Here is a 20,165-nt window from a genome sequence, read left to right on the forward strand (position 1 = left end):
GCTGCAGAAGACGTAGATCAATTAATCTTTCTTACTGCGGAGATGTGCTGGTCTAGAGAGGCAGAGAGGAAAATACCGTTATGGGGGAGGGGTGGTTATTAATACAGCAGTCTGCCCTCGGGAGTGCAGCAGAAGTGGGAAAAACTTCGAAACTGAGCAGATTCAAAAGGAAAGCTCTAGAAGCCAAGCGATCACGTGATATGGACCCCAGGAGAAAGTGGGCACCGCGCAGTATGACGGGTCGAATACGCCTCTGATGATAAGATTGAGATTGATGGGCACTCTTCTGCATTGTAGCTTCTGAACATGTGTATCTCATAACGAACGTATATGGGTATCTTCGCAAACACAAAACAAGTAGATAAAGCAATGAAGGAGTGAGCAGTTGTCCTGTCTCATGCCTCTTCCAACTGCTCCAATTCATCCCAGCCATTTTCATTCATAAGATATATCTTCACTCGCTCTCGGAGGTCCTGTATCTGACTCCCCAAAGCTTCAGTCCATTGACCCTCCACTGTAGCGACTTTATCTTTAAGATCGTTGGTCAACGCGAGCTCTTCATCTGCGCGGGATTCTTGCATTTCACGCCGCACAGCATCCTCTGCTTCGCCCTGGCGGATACGCTGAGCCTCCATAAGCTTACAGTTGGCTCCCATCACAGCAGACTTCACTTCGTGCAACAGGCAGAACAAATTAATCTGGGACTCGATGAACTGATAGCTGGATTTCTCCGCGTGAGACAGGAGCGTGTAGAGGTACTGTAGCGGGTGCTCGTGGTAACTCGGGTTCTCTTCGAACTCTTTGGCAGGGATCTGGATCTGAAAGCCACGAAGGTCGTTCGGCATTTGTTGGACCAGGGCCAGCAGAGAGGGCGCAATGTCCCAGAAGGCTGACAGCTGCACCTCGACCCCCCGAACCACATTCTCCTCTATTACATTTAGGAAGCATTCGAGACGGGACAGTGCTTTCGCTTCGTACGCCACCCGTCGGTCGAGAGCATCTTGGGCAAAGAAGGCGTTGGTCTCGCGGATCTTCTCCTCGTTTCCCTTTTGTCTATATGGTAGCAGGACAACAGCTTTATACTTCTCATCGCGATCTGCAACAAGGTCGTACGCTTCCCGATGCAACCCTTCCCGGCCTTCGAACAGCCATTTCAGCTGCTTAAGCTTCTCCAACAACTCCGGTTTTTCGTCGCCCTCTTCTTGCGTCTGGTCCGGAGTTTCGTGCTGCGCATCATCAAACAATTTTCCGATCAATTCGTCAATGCAGGTGGTAGCTCGGTTGATCCGGTCCGTTAGGATACCATGTATCGGGTTCATGACCGACTCTTGGTATGTGTCCAGCTCTTTCTTAACCAGTTCCCTCTCAAGTCGATTTTCTTCTTCGATCAGAGCGGCTTCAGCCTCGGCAGCCTCCGCGAAGGTTATACTACCTTGTTGAATCTGGCTTTGAATGTTGGCTTTGAACTGTCGGCGACCTTCGTCAACTGTCTCCCGGTGGCTCTTTAATAAGCGTTCCACTTCGGATTGATGCCGCTGTCTTGTTTCTTTGATTTCAGAGAGATCGCTGATTGATCGCACCAGCGTTCGGTATGCAGCGAGGTCCGGGTGGCTGTTGTTGACAGCAGGATGATGCCGTGGATAAGGTGGGGGCAGAGTAATCAACCGCGAGACATCGAGTTTCTGGACTTCCCTCGTCCGTCCAATTCCATGACGTGGCGCGGAGCTGGCGAAATCCGAGGGAGTAGGCTCTTGCTCTTCATGCCATCCGACTTTTTCAGGCGGATATTCGTCTGGTCCATAAGCGGCGTATTGACTCGTCGCATTCGATCCGTAGCTTTGTTGACTCGCGGCGAAGGACTCCTGCCCGTCCGCCCATTGCATAGCTTCCCGAGGCACTCCCATGTACTTTGACTCCCGCTTTGATCGCTGAACCTTTCGATCGCCGCCCTCGCCCTCTGAGCCAGTCTTCGACTCCCACCAGCGACTGGGCGCCCGGCCCCTGGAGCTCATCTCGTCGTTACTCATACTCATGCTCGCGATGGGAGACAAGCAAGGCTTGTAATTACTCCACCAGGCAGATTCAGGGCGGCTCGTAGGTATGTCTAATGCCGGTACTGCTCGTGGCCCGCGTGAAGGTTGCCGAGAAAGGGATACAGTTGCTGCAACGTTGTCCTGGGATTCGACAATCGGCTTTGGCGGTAATTCAAACAGCTTGCGGCGCGCTGCCTCAACGTCGAAAGTTCCTGAGTCCCAGACTTTGCTGTATCTCTCGCGTCTGATCTGAGACTCGGCAATGATGAAATCCGCGAAAATCCTCAAGGCCTCCGTCTCATTGACAGCGCTGGCCTCCTTCTCGATGAACTCTTTGTGTCTTTGCATGGCATCACGGATAAACCCCAGATCCTGACTGAGAACAGAGTCCAGGGACGATCCTTGCTGTGCTGCCAGGCGTCGCGGAGACAGCGGAGCGACAGCGGACAAAGTATCGTTAGGAAGGTGTAATATGTGGGAAACCGGACGTTCCTCACTGGGGGTCAACCGAACCGATGTTCTCACGTCTTGACTCGACTGCAATGGGGGCGTTGGGAGAGCTTTTGGCGGCAAAGCCTGCGAGGCTGCGGCCTTAGCGAATGTTGGGGATACTTTCTCATTGTCGGGTGAGAATGGTGGAGTTTGTGCAAAGGTCCGAGACGGCCCTGCGGGACTGGGTTCCGCTCTGGGAGTGGAAAAGGAGGAACGGCCTGAGAATAGACCTGTAGAGGATGCCCTCGACCGTGTCACAAGTTGCTGCCCGTCAGAGCCGGCGCTAGCGGTGCTTCGAGGCGTAAACTTAGTTGAATTGGGGTGCCGCCCGTTTTCATGGCTAGAGTTTGAGTTGTCAAGGACGAGATCGGAAGGCTTCACTTGATCTAGAGCATCGGCCCAAGGATTGCTACTGCTCGAGACGGCGCTGAAATCTTCGAAAACTTGACTCTGTCTATTTCGGCGTTCGATACGCCTCTCGCGAATACCTTTGGCGCTTGCGTCTCGAATAGCTGGGCTACGGAAGAGACCACTGCTGGCTGAACTTTGAGTGGTGTGGTTTGGATCCCTGGATTCTGACCCAGTAATCGTGCGATTAGCTAGGGCCGCGCTGGATGTATCAATGTTCGGGAGATCCCTATCCCGCCCGTGTCTGCTATCCCCTGATCCCTCATCGACCCAGCCGGCGGGAGTTGGAGGGATGCTATCCAAACCTGTTCCCATCACCGCGGGCGGCCGTCGTCGCGTCGAGATCTGCGAGTTCCGCATCGCCGATGTCTCTGACAGGCCACTCACACTTTGCGACCTGGCGGTAGGGGGAGGCCCCGGAGGTGGTGGTGGGAGCGGCATACCTGGCTCCCAGCCATGTGTCGACGGCGAATGGCTGCGAGATTGACTCGTGGCCCTAGAAGAGCTCGCACTGCCGACCATGGGACCTGCAGAAACAGCTCTTTTGGAGCCTGGTGCACGAGCGAAGTTATCAAACTGAGGAGTAGGAGTCACATGGTACTGTTCACTGGCCGAGGATGAAGACTGCAGACTCTCCTGAGAGACGGCAATAGACGGTCTCTGCCCTGCGCCAAAGGGAGCTGGATCGCCATATGTATCAACGCGGCTCTGGGATGATGACCTCGATCCTGTAGCACCTTGCGGTAGTGGAGGAGGCGGGGGAAGTGACATGTGCCTGCTGTGCCCTGCATCGCCTGTATTAACCATCGATAGGGGGCGAGTTCGGGGAATGGCTCGTTGCCTATATTCAACATGCGGTTCAACGTGATATGATGGCACGGCGGATGGGGATACGGAGCCTCTATTCGAGCTGTCATGATTTACATGCTCTCTTGACTGTCGATGCTGCTGTTGGCTCGGAGGAGAATAAGGCGGGGGCGGCGGTGATAAAGATTCTTCTATTAGACGTACAGATCAGACACTGGTTCGCCTCGGAGTGACTTCGAAAGAAACCACAACTGGCGTATGAAGTAAAGAATAAGGTGGTACAGACCTGAATGACCTGCGACCTGTCGCGGATGTGACACGACACGGAGCATACTATTCGTCTGTTGATATGTAGCATGTCCGTTTAAAGCAGCACCGCTCACCGGCCCCCAATCCTGAGGATTATAAGGGACATTGTACTGTCTGGACGTCATGGGAGACGATCCTAACATTGCACCACCTGGGGAGGCAACCGCAGGCGAGTAGGCTTGAGTAAATGGACTCGACAGTGATGTCGTTGAGAGGGGCGTGGATGCGTAACCAGCACCCGGTGCTACTCCCAGCCCTAGAACCTGATGAGTTCCTAGCGAGGTCGTTATAGGTGGCGGCTGCACAGCATGTTCTCGGCGATTTGGGGACAGCTGATTTCTGGTACTGACATGAGTTGACGGCCAGCCGGTGTGAGGATATGAATTCAGCGGCGGCCCGTTACCAGCATTACTTGGAGACAACCAGCTATAGACAGCCAGCAATCAGTACGACTATCCTTTTTTTGAGATCGGGACGAGAAAACCCAGAGAAGAGTAGTATGCAAGAGGGGCTTGCGCACCTATTCATACTGGCAGGAAGATCAAAAGGGAGCGCAACAAGAGGCCATGGCTGTGATCCGCGCACAGGAATAGGATCAGAATCTGGAGCGATAACACAGACCCTGGAACTTACCAAATGCGACGGATCAATGGAAAGATACGAGAAAGTGATGCAGATTTCTATTATTTGCAACACTTAGTGCCACCAGCCGCGGAGGAGGCTTGCACGGGAGAGACGAATCGGCCGCTGAACGGGCATAACTCGTCGGATCCGCAGTTGGGGAAAGAGATAAAAATAACATCAAAGACCTGGGCCTATGGAACCGTCGGCCAGGATGAGCAAGACTACAAAGAGTCTGCAGAATTGGGCATAGCGATTCTGCCCTGATACTTTCATGAGATGCAGCCTAAGGACGCCCGTCACACGCGGCGTGGTGTTGGCGCTTAGCCCAACGAAACCGCACGCTTTCACTGGTTGACATCCCCGTCAATCCACGCCCAGGATTGACCTTAATGAGCAAATGAGGTTTCCTATCACATCTAGAGTTCTCCAGAATCTAATAAGATTGTCTGTGGACAAACTAAAGTTGCGGTAGCGCAGACCAGGTGAGATGGTCCTCAGGACATCAAATAATCAGCGATCCCATTCAATAGTGACTGCGGACGATGATAAGGGCATGGTGTTCAGTATCATCCTACAAAGGAATAAAAAGCAGCTGAAACGGAGACGTATAAAAATAGGATCTTATTTCATTGAGTGTATCACTAAGGCTAACCTGCTGCAAATCAAAGATGTTTGTATTGTGAAGATCTCATGAACACCCAAGATAACAACTTAAAAGGAAGCAGGATGGATCTGGGAGAGCTTAAGGCTCTGTTCAAGCTTTACGACACCTGTTATGTTCTGATAAAATGTTAGCATCCAGTCATGATGATGTAACATATTAGATTGATATGAAAAGGAAGGTGTCAGATACATGCCCTGTCACAGGCGGTGGTCATCAATGAATGATTATGTTGACCGTCGTGATTTAAATAAAAGTAAATCATCATTTCAAGATTGGGAACAGAACGAAAGAAAAGTGAGGTACGTACTGTCAGATATGATTTCAAGTGGTGCTTAAAATTTTTGGTCGAAACACATCGCCAAACTCCATCTTTCAAAAAAGAGGGACGCATTGGGACAACTAAGCGAACAACATGTCAGCATCGAACGCTAGATATGCGCAACAGACATGAGCAAAGTATTGCGACTGATCAGTCATGACAATTATCGTCTTGGTCAGCGATGCCGACTTGGACATATGCTTGTCTTTATAATATGTCGATTCATCATTGTAAGGGTGGTGGTGAAGATTGGGTGTCTACATACACCTCTTTCCATCTTTCCGCACACGTCAGCAAGGTAGTGAAGCTTAAGAGTCTGCTAAATGTATAGACCTATCAAGGAATTAGCTGCGGAAGAGGAGCAAAGACCAAGAAGGATCGAGGAACACATGTTGTCAGAAATGCATGAATGGTAAAAAAAAGATATTGTCTGCATCGATAACTCGAATAAGACTCGTCATCTAGGGAATCATCACAGTGTAGGAGGGACCTCAAGAGAAAAAAGACTAATAATTTACCTGTTGGAAGGTGCAAGCAGATAACTGTGCGTCGAAAGTAACTACATGCTGAGCATGACGATCAGTAAGATTCTGAGATTATGTTGAAGTAAAGATATCATAATGAGAAGGTATCAGTGGGCGAGGTTTTCTAGGCCTGCCACAAAGAGGCATATCCATCACGAACCGGACGTCTGTTCGACGCCGTCGGAGCCCAGTGCCACTTCATCATCGAATCTCGGTGTCTGAAAAAGAGCTGGAAAGCCTTACCGCCGCACCCAGTACTACTCAAGCTATCCTCTGTTTGTTAAAACTAGTTGCTGTCAGCGTACAGCCAACTAACAAGGCGGTTATAAAAAAAAAATGAATGGGAATATCATCAGAAATAGCCATTTGATATCGTCGACGACCCGAAGGTCTCGGTCGGTAATTTCCAGCGTATAAAAATACGAAAGCATCATGTGATAGGAATCAAAAGAGGGTTCAAGGAAAGTAGCATTACATACCATTATTTAGAAGTAACCCAAAACTCCTCGTAGAGCTAATCAGGAATTGTTAGTCCTGGAACGAAACATTAGCACACTGCAAAACCAATTGGGTAATGAACCAATGAGGTTATTGCAAGCAGCATCAGACTGACGTGCAAAACCGAGTTTTCATTCCCTGAAGGGGTCAAAGACTCTAGTTTGAAAAATGGTTGTAGGTTTCATCATGCTAGGGAGGAGCGCGAGGGAATGATCAGAACTTACCAGGCCACATGATGTCTGAGAACCAGTCAAGTCAGCACATGAAAAGGTGAGATGAGCAAATTTAGAGAAGCAATGTAGAACATCGCTTAAAGGCAATTCCCTATTCATCAAGGAAAGCCATCATGCATCAGTGATGCCAGAATCCTGCTGGTGTTGGTGTGAGTGAGTGAAAAGTCTCAAGAGGAAAATCTGTTTCGAACTTTTTCAAGCTCCCTTGACCAAGCTAATTTTACCGAGCACACACTAGTCTGAAGGGAGTTAGAAGCAAAGACAGGGAAGAATATAGTGATTATATAATCCTCCAGTCAGCTGATCTGAAAAAATCGCCGCTCATCAATGGAGGACTTTCTTTATTCCGGGCGCATGACCTTCCTCAATTTGGGCGCTAGAAATAGCTGACAGGAGCCGGAAGGGGCGAGACTCGAATAGTCTCAAACTCAGAGGGCATTATTATCAATTTTTGCGAATCTGCTGACCATCTGAATCCACTTACTATTAAGAGGGATTTTTCTGGGGCCGCGACGGATTAAATGGAGGGACGAACATTTACATGGTACTCAGTAACTCTCCTAAATCAGTGTGTAAAACATATGTTTCCGCAGCACGCATATCATCGGCTCATCGAAGTAGTACAGCGTCGGCATGTAACAATAGACCGAGCGTCCAGATACTATTGAGCTCTGTACTATCTGTAACTGCTAGATATCTATCTAGTAATAAAAATAATACCTACTTATAACTCCATACGCAGTATCAACTCCTACCAGGGGCGCGGGGAATATCGGGGCAACGGGGCGACTCGGACAGAGGAAGAAGAAAAGCCGGCAAGTTTCCCGAAGAGGAATAGAGCGGGGAGGGAGGCTTGCGGGGGTCTCTTTATGGGTAATGACGAAAACAATGATGTTGATCAGGTCAATCTTGCTGAACCGCCACAGAATAATGATATCGAACTATGGAACTCTTATGGATACCTTACGTACGGATGAACCATCTGGTTCTTCTGACTAAGGGAAGAAAGGAGAAGAGAGAAATACAGAGAGGAGGACTGATTGCGTCAAATCATATGGGACCGGTTCTGCCCTGTTATCCGCGGGGGCTCTGACGTTCCTTGTGATCCACCGGCAAAGAGTAATTGCTTCTTGCCCTGGAGTAGGAGTACCCTCTGCTCTGGATCTATAACTATAAGAAGGGACAATCCGGGTCCTCTGGTGTCGAGCTGATAGATTTTATTGTTTCCCATTTCTACCACTCTCCACCTGGCTCTCTCATCTCAATCCAATTCCATTGCCACCAACCGTCTCTTATCACGATTTGCCGCGAGTCTTGTAGACCTCCATTCTCCCGTCTTTGTGCTGTAGCTCTCTGCTCAAACTCTCCTCATTTCTCCGTGGAACCGAGGTTGTACGTTGAATTGTACTGGTTCTGCTCCCCTTCAGGACTATTCTAGCGACATCGTCTCAATTCTCTCTTCTGTCCTATACACCACCACATCCTTCCACCTTCAGAATGTCTTCGACCGGCAACAACGGCGCTGTGGGCCAGGAGAACATCAACCCAGATATCATCACCCTCACTCGATTTCTCACTGAAGAGCAGGTCAAGTTCCCAGAAGCCACTGGTGACTTCACGTAAGTTTGTTGTCCCCTTGTACGATTTGTTGAGACGAATTGAATCATTCAGCGCCGAAACTAACCACACTGCCATGGCTGCGAACAGATTGCTCTGCCACGCTCTCCAGTTCGCATTCAAGTCCATTGCCTACTACATCCGTCGTGCGTCATTGATCAACCTGACCGGTCTAGCGGGCTCGTCAAACACAACCGGCGACGACCAGAAGAAGCTGGACGTGATCGGAAATGACATCTTCGTTTCCGCCATGAGAGGCTCCGGCAAGTGCCGTATACTCGTCTCAGAGGAGGAGGAAGAGGCAATCGTATTCGACGAGCACCCCAACGCCCGCTACGGCGTTGTCTGCGATCCCATCGACGGCTCATCCAACCTCGACGCTGGCGTCTCGGTTGGCACCATCTTCGGCATCTTCAAGCTCCCCGACGAGTTGGTCGGCCCCAACAAGAAGGTCACGGCCAATGACATCCTACGAGCCGGTACCGAGATGGTCGCTGCCGGTTTCACCATGTACGGCGCCTCCGCGCAGCTCGTCATCACCATGCGCGACGGCGGAGTCAATGGCTTCACCTTGGAAAACTCCCTCGGCGAGTTCATCCTGACCCACCCCAACATGAGGCTCCCCGCCAAACGCGGCATCTACTCCGTCAACGAGGGTAACAGCATGTATTGGGACGACTGGGTCAACGAGTACTTCCACTCACTCAAGTACCCGGGCGAGGACCAGAAACCCTACAGCGCCCGGTACATCGGCAGCATGGTCGCTGACGCCTACCGCACCCTGTTGTACGGCGGTGTCTTTGCTTACCCCGCCGACAAGAAGAGCACCAAGGGCAAGCTGCGTATTCTGTACGAATGCGCGCCTATGGCCATGCTGTTCGAGAATGCCGGCGGTCTCGCCATCAACTCCCGCGCCGAGCGTCTTCTCGAGGTCGTTCCCGAGCACATCCACGACCGCAGCGGCGTCTTCCTTGGCTCGAAGGATGAAGTGCAAAAGGTCATTGACACGTACAACAAGCACAAGAAATAAGTGCACAGTATCCTCGCTGAGACGGAACGATGACGGGAAGGAGTTTCGGGTTTCTGCAATAGCCTGACTATTGGCGTTGGACTAAATGATCTGCATGTATGGAGTAATGTGTTTTTAAGACCTAAATCAAAAGAATATAATCCAAATGCACGACATGACATGTTGTCTGTAAACAAGGAACGATGTAGGCTGGACCATTCTGTCCGGAGAAGTCAAAGCCCCCACACTACATTTGGCAATCTATAACCCTGGTGATTGTGTCTACAGTCCCTCTGGTATAACCGGGAAAATATTAAAGGTCCGAGCGGCAGAAAGCCAGTGTACCAATGACATCTAAATCAAAACCATTTCTTCAGAAGATACAGCTATGGATCTATAAAGAAAGACACAGAAAGAATGTACAACCCGGTTTAGTCAACTGGGTCTTCTTCAAGAAGAGTCTTGAAGCTGAAAGGAGCGAAGGGTATACCATCACCCATGAAATGCTTGCTCATTGCCTCGACCCAGTGTAGACGAAGGGAGTGAAGCATTGCACTTGTACCCTCCATGACACACAGGATGGCAAATGTCAGAGTGAACCACAAGTAGAATGTGACGACGATCATGATAACGCGAATTGTAGGCGACTCCTGCTCAAAGGCACCGCCAAGAGTCATGTCCCACAAGACGATCGAGAGCTGCTGGTGAGCGAGAGAGAGAGCCCACAGACGGAGGTATGAGGCGGTGTGGGAGATACAGTTGAGGCAGAACTCGATGGTGTGGATGACCTGGTGGATCATGATTTCGGAGAAGTCAAATTCCTCATGCTCTTCGTCACCAAGGTCTTGGGCAATCATGGCCACGCCTTCACCGTCGCTGGCCATGCTATCACGGGGCCCTGACACCCCACCGTTCATATCGGTGTCATCCTCCAGCGCACTCACACGAGCATGCTCTCCAAGGCCTCGGTATCCGAGAGCACGGGCACGGTTGTGTTCCCAGCGAAGGTAGAATGGCTTGAAGAAGAGCATGATTGGAACTTGAACAACAGCGAGTAACAGCAGCACAACCTGGACACCGGCTTGGCCCTTGTACAGCTGCTCCTCCACAGTTCCAGGAGAGAGGAACATGAAAATGAGCATGTTCAGAAGACCTGGCGGAGATTGGCCCCGGGCCTCCCAGTTGACGGACCATTTGTAGATGATGGTGAGAACAAGGTAACCAAAGATTGACTGGAAGAAGATCATGCCGGGAATGAAATTTCCAATAATGTCGACCTTTGACTTAAAATGGCGCGCGTTGACATACTGCAAGCAGAGCGCATATGTCATCTACAGAGTGTTATTGTCAGCCAGGCCCTCTTGACAAGCAGCAGAATAACACTTACATGTGACCAACCCAGAATAATACTCATCTTCATCTTCATACTGTTGGTAAAAAGAAGAGAGTTCTCAGCCTCGTGCCAATTCCAGTCCAGACCGAACGGGTAGCGGTAGCCATCCGTCAACGAAGCCTCAACTGTCTGTCCCTTCTTGATGTTATCAGGCCATTTCCACTGACTACTGAACACGGTGAAAGACTTGGAGAAGACATCGTTGTAGATCAAGCCGGTGTACATGGAGAAAAGGCCCATCATCAACATAATGTAACGACCATAGAAGGCCATGTACGTCAACTCGTCGAGCTTTGTCTTCTGCAACTTCCGCTCCCAGAAGATCATCGCAGAAGCGGCCATTGCCATCAAAGCGCCGTGACCGAAATCACCGAACATAACAGCGAATAAGAAAGGGAATGTGACGACGGTGTACAATCCGGGGTTTGCTTCCGAGTACTTAGGGATACCGTAAGCATTGACAATGGTCTGGAAGGCCTCGGTAAACTTGTTCGTCCTGACATAGGTAGGCGGGGTCTTGTTCGTCCGAATCTGATTGACAATAGTAGGCACGCTGAGTCCAGCGCGGTCATTGACGTCTTGCAGAGTCGACTTGATCAACGCGAGGGAGTTGGTTGGGCACCATGCCTCGGCAATCAAAGTCTTTCTCGCTTGGTCATAGGAGAACCTGTTGAGCGTATCGTACACAGCCTTCTCCTTCTTGACAATGATCATCCAAGCCGCAAGGGAGCGGGCAATCTGGGTAAGCTCGGCATCCAGGGTGTTCTTGGTGTTGCGCAGAACATTACCCACATCACTCAGCCGGGTGTTCACTTCATGAATCTGATCCCTTCTCAACTCGCTGTTCTCATCAACACCATACAACGAAGCACCAAGAGATTCGGATATCTTCCTGATCTTCGAAATGATGTGCTTTCCATGAGCGAAGATCACAAAGACATTCTTGTGCGATTCCTCATTGGTAGTCGGGTCAATGATCGGCTCAGGAATCTCCGACTGGTTCATGTACAGGTTGCCACGCAGAGTTCGCCAAAGGATCCGCTCAAAGGCACCAATACGATCCCGGGGAATAACACCTGCAACAAACCCGATGTTCATCTCAAGGAATGACTGCTGAGCCTGAGCATCGCCATTCGGTCCACGGCTAGGTTGATGTTCAACATCTCGCAGCAGCGGAGCTTCATCGTTATCGAACGACTGGCGGATCTCGTCCGTATGCGTATGAGCGCGATCAAAGAAGCCGCCGGCCTCTCTAAGAACCCACCGCCACTCCGTAAGCTCAACCTCGCGCTTCTTCAATGTCTCGTAGCTATCGTTCAGGGAGGCGATTCTCTGCTCGAGGCTCTCACTCCGCTCGGCGAGTTCGTCGATTTCCGAAGCCAGGGGAGCCGCCAAAGTATCGGAGAATTCCGTGGAAGATCTCATGGGGATCCCCGCCTTGGTCATCTGCGCATGGAAATAGCCTGCCAGGAAATCATGGATGTTCAGCCAAATGCCATCACCACCACCACCAGGATCTTCGCAATGCACTGATCCTCCAACCACAGGACAATATACATACGCAGTTGTCTCTCCACATTGTCCAACCGACGAATCTCCTTGGTGAAAGTCCGCTGGAAAGCATTGGTGTCGGGGTTAAGCTATTGTAGAAATCCAAATTAGCCCCTGTATCTCATCGTATCACCCACCTCGTACAGGTACGGTGCAACTTACATCCCGAAATTGAACCTGACCAAGTTCTCCTAAGGCGCTAACAACCTCTCGTCCGATTTCATTGGCGATATAGAGCTGTGTCAAGCTCATATCAGACGAGCGGAAGAAGGTGTCCCGAGGAGCCATGGTGAAAGCGTCGCTGCCTACAGCAGGTTCTTTCCACCACAGGGACGGGTGTTGCGCGAGGACTTCGTATCTAAATATATAGTTGTGACAAAACGTCTCTTAAAGATAGAAAATGACAAGAAATGACGGGAAGAACAGCGCCGCTGGCAAGGAGACTGCTATGGATTGCTCAACCAGTGATGCACTGAGCACTCTCGGAGAGCGGCGTGGCCGCTCTACATCACGTGGTTATTATGTCATCATCTTATCCAACCAGCTGTTTATGGGGAAGAACAATGGGAACAATGGCCATTAGAATGGCATATTTCATGCCATGAATATTGGCACAAGGACCAATCCGATGAAGGAGATCATGTTTCAGTCTTTTTCTGGTTCTTGAGGAATACGAGGTCTGATACTTTTGGAAAAGCTCATTTGTGCTCATACCTATGGGATGGTTGGAATACAAGAACATATATAATTCTGTAATGTCCTAGGCACCGAAGGACGAATGTTAATGTACCGTTGGGAAGGTACCTAATCCCTGAAATAAAAGGCAATACATTTGAAGAACTACCCAGAGTTGCTTTTATTGCTATGTACAGACCATGTCCAAAGCGAAGATGAAGCTGCTCACAAGCAAGAATCACATACAAGGATTAAAGCTCGATTTTTTAGAAGAGTAACCCGACTACCTATCATACAGACCATGACCAGCCATCGTTCTGCTCTACAGCCTTCCGACCGCTGCTCTAAGCAAAATAACTCTTCCACAGCACCCCAGATAGGTCTTCAAGCTCATCTGATGTAAAAGCCTATTTGATAAATTAGCTTCTGTTTCCCTCGAAAACCTGGTGGTACGTTTGTCACTAACCTTCGCGTCTATATGCCAGGTATCTTGTCTCGTCTTCTTGAATTCACTGATGATTGACTTGACGCTTGACCCAACAATGCCAGGGTCGCTTGCGGCGCGGGTACTCAAGGTGGTCAAAGCCTCAGGCATCCACCTCGGGGGTGGACTATCGTAAGGGAAAGCTTGTATCAAAGCCCCAAGACCCAAAACTGCGCCGTGTCTGACAATGATGAGTCTAGTATGCTCCGGAGTCGGTGTACCGGATCGAGAGGAGACTGGAGAAGCCAATGCAGAACGAGCGTGGTTCTTTGGTTTCCTGGGTATTGGGTTCTCAACCAAAATCCTTGTGAAGCGCTCTTGTAGCTTGCTGACCATGCGCCGCCGGAGAGACACAGGCGAGCACCGAATCATGCCCGAAAGGGTAGCTGATGCACCGGCCCTCACCTCATGTTGTGTATCCTCAAGCATATTCGCGATACAATCGAATAACTTGTCCCGATCGACGGGAGAAAGTAGGAACAGACGGCGGAAGTAGATGATCTGGATGTTGATCATCACTCGCAGGCGCTGATGCCACGAGGGTGACGTCTGCCCAATATGTATCAAGGACCTGATGAAGCCGGAGTCCTGCTCGGCTGGGTACGGGATATTTGGCAAGTGACGGAATACATGATAGGCCAATGACTGAAGTTCCGGGTCTTCTTTGACATCCATCATATGCAAAAGCTGCCCTGTAAACACTTCAGGGAAGAATGGAACAAGCTGAGTACATTCGTGAGATGAAAGAGTGGAGTCGAGCCATAGGAGAACTGTCTTGCTGCCAGAAGTGTAGGATGATGGGGTCTGTTGACCCGGAGATCTCTCATGGCGCCATTTCTCGATCCGGGCAAACACTTCGCGCACCATCTTAGAAAACTCCTCATTAGGGAGGTACGCATATGAGCCGACTGGTGAAGCAGATTCCTGTGCCTTGAGCAGACGCTGAAGGTCTGCGTACGACTCGTGATACCGTGTACGGTGGATCGTTGCAAGAGTCTGACCCATTGCCTCACGGACTCCCTTGTACGGATGATCGAGATGTGCAAGGAAATCTTGGACAATTGGCTTCTCCAGCTGGAAGTGCCAGCCGGCATCTATAATGCATTGATGCAGCAGGTTGATCTTGGAGCTCTCTTTGAAGGCTGCGTTGGTTGCCATATCCAGCCGGAAGCTCGCAAGCCAGTCAACCAAGGGCCAAGCTCGTCGTGGATCCCGACATTGGAGGACCATATGAAGAAAAGTGGTCCAGTAGCCTGAATTTTCTGGGGTCAATCCATCGGTGAAGATCCTTTGCACGATCGGGAAAGCATATTCCCAAACCAGTGTCCTCTTCTCCACGCTTGAATCCGCGACAGAACTAATAAGTCCACCAAGAATTTCTGCAGTAGCTCTGTGTTGATGCTTGTCACTACCGTCTTCAAAGACTGCTTCAACCTCTTCTTGAATGTCTTTAAAGGTCGCAGCGGTGAGCCCGTCGCGAAGCATCAATTCAAATGCGTAGAGGAGCATCATGGCACAGGGCATGCGGAATTTGTCGGCGGACGGGTCCCGCGGCTCCTGCTTCAGGTACATGAAGAACTTGGAGAACCACCCTCGATCAAATAGTTTACCCATCTGTTTGCGTACGTTCCATTCCACCTCGTCGTACTCAATGTCGCGTTCCAGATTAGACTTATATGCAGGCATAGTATCCGACCATACGAGCCATCCGGGAAAGTCGTGGTCAATATAGTATTCGGCCTCTGGCTTGGCGAAGCTTGCCAGGTACTGCTCTGTCCAACCTTCTTCGTAGCGCTTGGTGGCGACCTTGATTTTGGATGGGAAGTGCTGATTGCCCAAAATATAATTCTTATAGTCATGGCCGCAGATCGCTCGGACATCTATCATAGTAAACAATGCAATGAGAGCCTGAGAGTACATGCCACGCAGCCCGGGATGGTCATCGATGGACCCTAGAGTGACGAGCTCTATGAGATTGCCGCTTGCGATGTAGTCAAACCTCAGACCCATTGTAATTACAATGGTGGCTGCTCGGCTAGCGACCTTCCAGTGGGAGACTCTTGCCAGGTTGACCAGTTCCTCGGCCATATCAGCCTTCTTTTTCTCAATGACAGCACGCTTGTTGTTGATACTCTTGCGCTTTTGTGTAATTTGGTCTTGGACATCCTCTTTCGGAGCGATTGCTTCCACAATATCTCTGTCAAGCACGGCCATTCTTTCCATTGCACGCCCGTAGTCCATGATTTGAAAGACTGCACTAGAACAGATCTTCTGCACAGATGGTTTATCAACCGCGCTTGCGTCAATGAAAGTTCTGATCAGAGTGGGGGCATATTTCCAGTGGCGTCCGACAGTTTTCGCAACACTACTCAGCAGAAGAGAGAATAATGCACCTTTAATTCGCGCATGATCATTCTCCTTGATACCTTTCTGAAGGGCCGTGAGCAAAGGCGGAATGACAAGAAGTCGTGAACCCCAGATAGCCTTGAGAGCAGATTCGCCGGCGCTCTGAGCGTTGCGCCGAGTCTCCGTGTAAAGCGAAACGCACGACTCGGCCAGATCCAGGAGCAGGATTTCGTCAAGGCGAGACCGTGGTCTTGGGGCGGCATTGTGCCTCAGGCGCTGCAAGTGGTATACATTGGCTCTCCGTACCAGTAGGGGACGCGGGTAGTCTTTCCGGATACCGCTCATCTTGTAAGGATGAATATCGGCCGCAAGAAGGCGCGTGACTCTGTCTAGAACATGGGCAGACCGTTCCATGCCAACGTCAATGAACCAAGAGCGGAAAGCCGAGTATAGAGCTGCGAAGCAAGGTACATCGTCCTCTTGCTTATCCGATAAAAACCTGTGGACATCGTGTAGGACCCAGCCAGCTCTCTCCCGAAGATCGTGAATGCAACTGTAGAGCACGTCATTCTCCTCCAGAGGATAGCCCGTAGGGTAGGAGAAGCTTGGCCTGACAGTTGCCTCGTCAGAGGTGTCGAGTGATGCGTCAGGGTCCTCGTCTCCAACACCATTTGCGACTGGGAAATCTTTTGCATCGGACATTTCGACGTCATTCGCTGGCCCGTCCACTCCTTCATCTTTCGTTTTCGACGCTGCTTTGCTGTCGAAAAGAACAGAGATTCCCGAAAGAATAAGGCGCAGTAAGACAAGATTCCTGGAAACTTCATCTGACCACTCTTTGCCGCTACCGTCCCTTTTCACACTTGCTGTTCCATTGGTAAGTGCAGTCAACGATTTCAGAGCAGTTTCTGCTTGATTTCGGAAAAGGTCGACAGCAAATTCAAGCTCCTCACGTTTCGGAACATGCCATTTCACAGTCAGATTATCTGGATCTGGTTGATAACTCCAGAGGTTAGGGGTTATTCCCTGGGCGAGGACCTCAGGCTCGTACAGAGCGTAGTCGGTTGTATATGTGCCCGTAAGGTTGAGAAGGAGGTGGTGAATAAAGTTCGATATGTGAACAGTGGGTATGCCTCTGCATTTTTGCTGCATGTAAACAGCAATATCAAAAAGCTCCTTCCTGTGAGCTAGGACCGCGTCTCCAACGTGAACAACGCACATGCTCAGCATGCTGATGTTCCAGACCAGAGCACGATCCCGCGGGAGAACATCAGTTCCGGTCGTCCGGGTTGAGCCTGCGCCATTGTCGTCAATTTCAGTTCGGATGGCTTGCGTCAACACCGGAATGAACCGCTTCAGAGCCTTGTCGGGATTTACTTTGCAAATGGAATTGCAAATAAAAGCCATTGCATCTCGTGCCTGGTGAATGACGTGATTTGACACGAAATCGACAACCTTGGACAAAGCAATATCGAAGTACTCAGGCGAAAGGGACGAGAGGAGGGGCATGAATGTTGCAGGAAGTGTGTTCACGATGTTCTCCTCTGGCGACCCATTCCGCACTCTGCTCGCGTCTGGAAGATTCTCAAGCAGAGTGAAGACACGTCCCAAGAACGAAATGATGAAATCTCCAAAGCCGCATGTCGATGAGCGCAAGACCATTTCTTCGTTCTCATCGCTCAAGTCGGTGTCATAGTTCAGCTGTACCTCTACACCTTCTGCCTCCATTCGTCCCATTTCACCAGCAATCCACTGCATAGCCAGCATGTCACAAGTGACGTCTTCTCTGCCTTTTGTTAGGTCAAAGAAGGGAATGTTGTAGCACGCAGACTGAATGAAAGACAGAGCGTGAAGAGACTTCTCCAAGTCGTTAGCATCGATACCTGGTAGAGCGAGTCCAAGCAAGGTTGTCATATGGCAGCGGTAGCCTTTCGTCCGCGAAATAATTCGAGACAAGACTTGAAGGGCCCGGAGAGAAGATGCGGTGCGATGAACCTCCACGAGACCTTGTAAAGAAGGATATATTCTTTGTAAGGCTCCCGGAAGAATTAGGTGCGGTTCTAGGAATGCAAGGTTCTGCAAAGTTGACAATGAGAAGCTGATGGCGGTGCCGCTCTTGGCATAAATGCCCATGAAGACCACATCGCGCAAGCAGAGCACAAAACGGCGTTTCAGTTGCTCAGTCAATCTGCGTCCAACCGGCACTTCCATCTCACCACTCTGCTCTCGGTTCCACCGCATCAGGAAGAAGTCAGAGAGATAGTATACAAGCTGAGACAATGTCTTGGTCCAACCACCCGAATTGGAAGGATGAAAAAATGTTTCCACGGCCTGAATAAGGCCTTCGAGCTGGGTCAGAATTGACTCCTCAGCCTCAGCGCTTTCCGGCGAGAGTGACATCACGACCCATCTAGCAATGTGATGCGCAACGGGATGCTTTCGAGCATCTCGATCGAGCATGATGCCCAAACCCGACGAGATATCCACCAGAGCACTGTAGGGAGAAGTCGATTGTCCCACAGGAATCTCCAGCAGTCTCAGGATGGCAGTGAAGATGAGTGCTGACTGCTCCTTGGTGAAGAGACCATATTCGGAAAATGGTATATGCTCTGCAGGCAAGGAATCTCGAGCCAACCGGGAAAGATAGTCCAGAAATGTCATATCAAAGGTCTTGGAACGATTGACGAGCGACCATAGGTGGAAATGTGTTGGCAGGTAGTGCTGCGGTAGAAGATCTTCTCTGGACTGGGGAGGCGGGGAGGTGGGCAGAAGTAGATTGATTAACCCAGCAACGACAAAAGCGCCTTCTGAGAAGGACGTTGAAAAATGAGGGAGAAATTCCTCTAGCATGGCCGGCAGCTCACACGGGTCAACGTAGAGCTGAACGAACGCACAGAGCTTCGTCAGCGTCTTGACGTTACGCTTCAGGTTGGTCGAATGCACTAGACCCGACTCTGTCGGCAAAACAAACGCTTTCAATTCTTTGTATAAGGGCCTCCAATCTAGGACGAGATCTTTCACCGGCCTTAGATAATGCTTCCGCCTGCATATTGAGTCAGCGCCCCGAACCCAGCTAAGCAACACCGCGGGAGAATCTGCTCACTTTGTAAGTAGCATGAACATGCTAGCGAAGCGTTCCGCAACATTGGGGTCAATCCCGGGGGCCAGGGAGAGCTCATAGTATAGCTTGACCAGGTTGATTCGCTCTGTACGAGTGGGGTCGAACTTGAGTGATAGCCAACCCCTAAGCTCTCGAGTCCAGTGGACCGCGCCGGGACTGAAATCCCCTGCTTCAACGGCGATGTAGAGCTGATTCAATATCTCTCGTAGATTTCGTTCCCTCTCAGCCTCATCTTCTGTCCGATATGGGAGGTATTTGAAGTAAGGATAGGTGCGAGGACGGACACGGGCTTTAGGCTCGCCCTCCCCGTTCACCCCGGCGGGCTCACCACCGGGTGAAGTGGCTCGGGAGATCTCATGCGGAGGATAGACATTCTGCGTTAGAATCGCCTTGGGTCCTGAGGTGTCCATAGTTGCGTAGGGTGTGCGGCAGTTACTGCGGTGTAGGGGTCAAATTCGTGGGAGGACCAGATGAGCTCTGGATACAAAAAAGACGTCAGCTACAAATCCCGTCGATCAAACGAATGGAACAAACCGGCGAGCGAGAATGCAGGGTTTATTGTACACTAGTCATGAAGATTGTAACCGGATATCGAGCTGTAGATATCGATACCAGACAGTAGGCTGCTGCCAGTCCTGTTCGCATGGGGCACCTCAGCGAATCTCGGTCTCAATCAGCGAGGCGGCCGGGGAACAACGATCAGAGCTTAGAATGATTGGAAATAAGCAGGAAAAACATAAAAAACGGGAATGATCTCTTTTTAATAAGCAAAAATTCGTCAACATTAGCTGCCTAACTTGATTAGCAGCGAGGTGGGCGATATTAATGTGAGCTCACGCGAAGCAATGAAGTTGAAGGTAATCAGTTGAGAGTTCCGTCGACCTGAGCGACGACTGATGACATAATTCTACGTAACAGCACCGCAGCCTAAAGCTACTTTCATTTTCGGCCACCAGGAGCGGAACGCCCACAACAAATGGTCTGGTCAGTAGGACATGAGAACGAAAATTCATTCTCTGTGGATTAATGCATGGTAGTTTCAGACATTCTGAGCGCAA

General features: G+C 50.3%; 4 protein-coding genes across 4 annotated transcripts; 1 reads left to right on the forward strand and 3 right to left on the reverse strand.

Annotated features, from left to right (window-relative positions):
- Positions 1-395: 395 nt before the first annotated feature.
- On the reverse strand, positions 396-4,577 carry Aud_007217 (uncharacterized protein; the record flags this gene model as incomplete). Its single annotated transcript, XM_043292110.1, has 3 exons — positions 396-3,931; positions 4,027-4,475; positions 4,570-4,577. 3 exons carry the CDS (start codon positions 4,575-4,577, stop codon positions 396-398), a joined length of 3,993 nt encoding a protein of 1,330 aa, XP_043148045.1.
- Positions 4,578-8,408: 3,831 nt separating this feature from the next.
- On the forward strand, positions 8,409-9,558 carry fbp1 (fructose 1,6-bisphosphate 1-phosphatase; the record flags this gene model as incomplete). The annotated part of the gene is made up of 2 exons (XM_043292111.1): positions 8,409-8,530; positions 8,619-9,558. 2 exons carry the CDS (start codon positions 8,409-8,411, stop codon positions 9,556-9,558), a joined length of 1,062 nt encoding a protein of 353 aa, XP_043148046.1.
- A 410-nt stretch (positions 9,559-9,968) lies between these two features.
- Positions 9,969-12,769, reverse strand: Aud_007219 (H(+)-transporting V0 sector ATPase subunit a; the record flags this gene model as incomplete). The annotated part of the gene is made up of 4 exons (XM_043292112.1): positions 9,969-10,868; positions 10,925-12,393; positions 12,492-12,570; positions 12,644-12,769. The coding sequence occupies 4 exons, from the start codon at positions 12,767-12,769 to the stop codon at positions 9,969-9,971; spliced, it is 2,574 nt and encodes an 857-aa protein (XP_043148047.1).
- Positions 12,770-13,500: 731 nt separating this feature from the next.
- Positions 13,501-19,517, reverse strand: Aud_007220 (proteasome activator BLM10; the record flags this gene model as incomplete). The annotated part of the gene is made up of 3 exons (XM_043292113.1): positions 13,501-13,563; positions 13,623-19,029; positions 19,090-19,517. 3 exons carry the CDS (start codon positions 19,515-19,517, stop codon positions 13,501-13,503), a joined length of 5,898 nt encoding a protein of 1,965 aa, XP_043148048.1.
- Between the last annotated feature and the right edge of the window lie 648 nt (positions 19,518-20,165).

Source organism: Aspergillus udagawae (assembly GCF_001078395.1).
Source record: "Aspergillus udagawae IFM 46973 DNA, scaffold_5, whole genome shotgun sequence".
In the NCBI taxonomy this organism is placed as follows: domain Eukaryota; kingdom Fungi; phylum Ascomycota; class Eurotiomycetes; order Eurotiales; family Aspergillaceae; genus Aspergillus; species Aspergillus udagawae.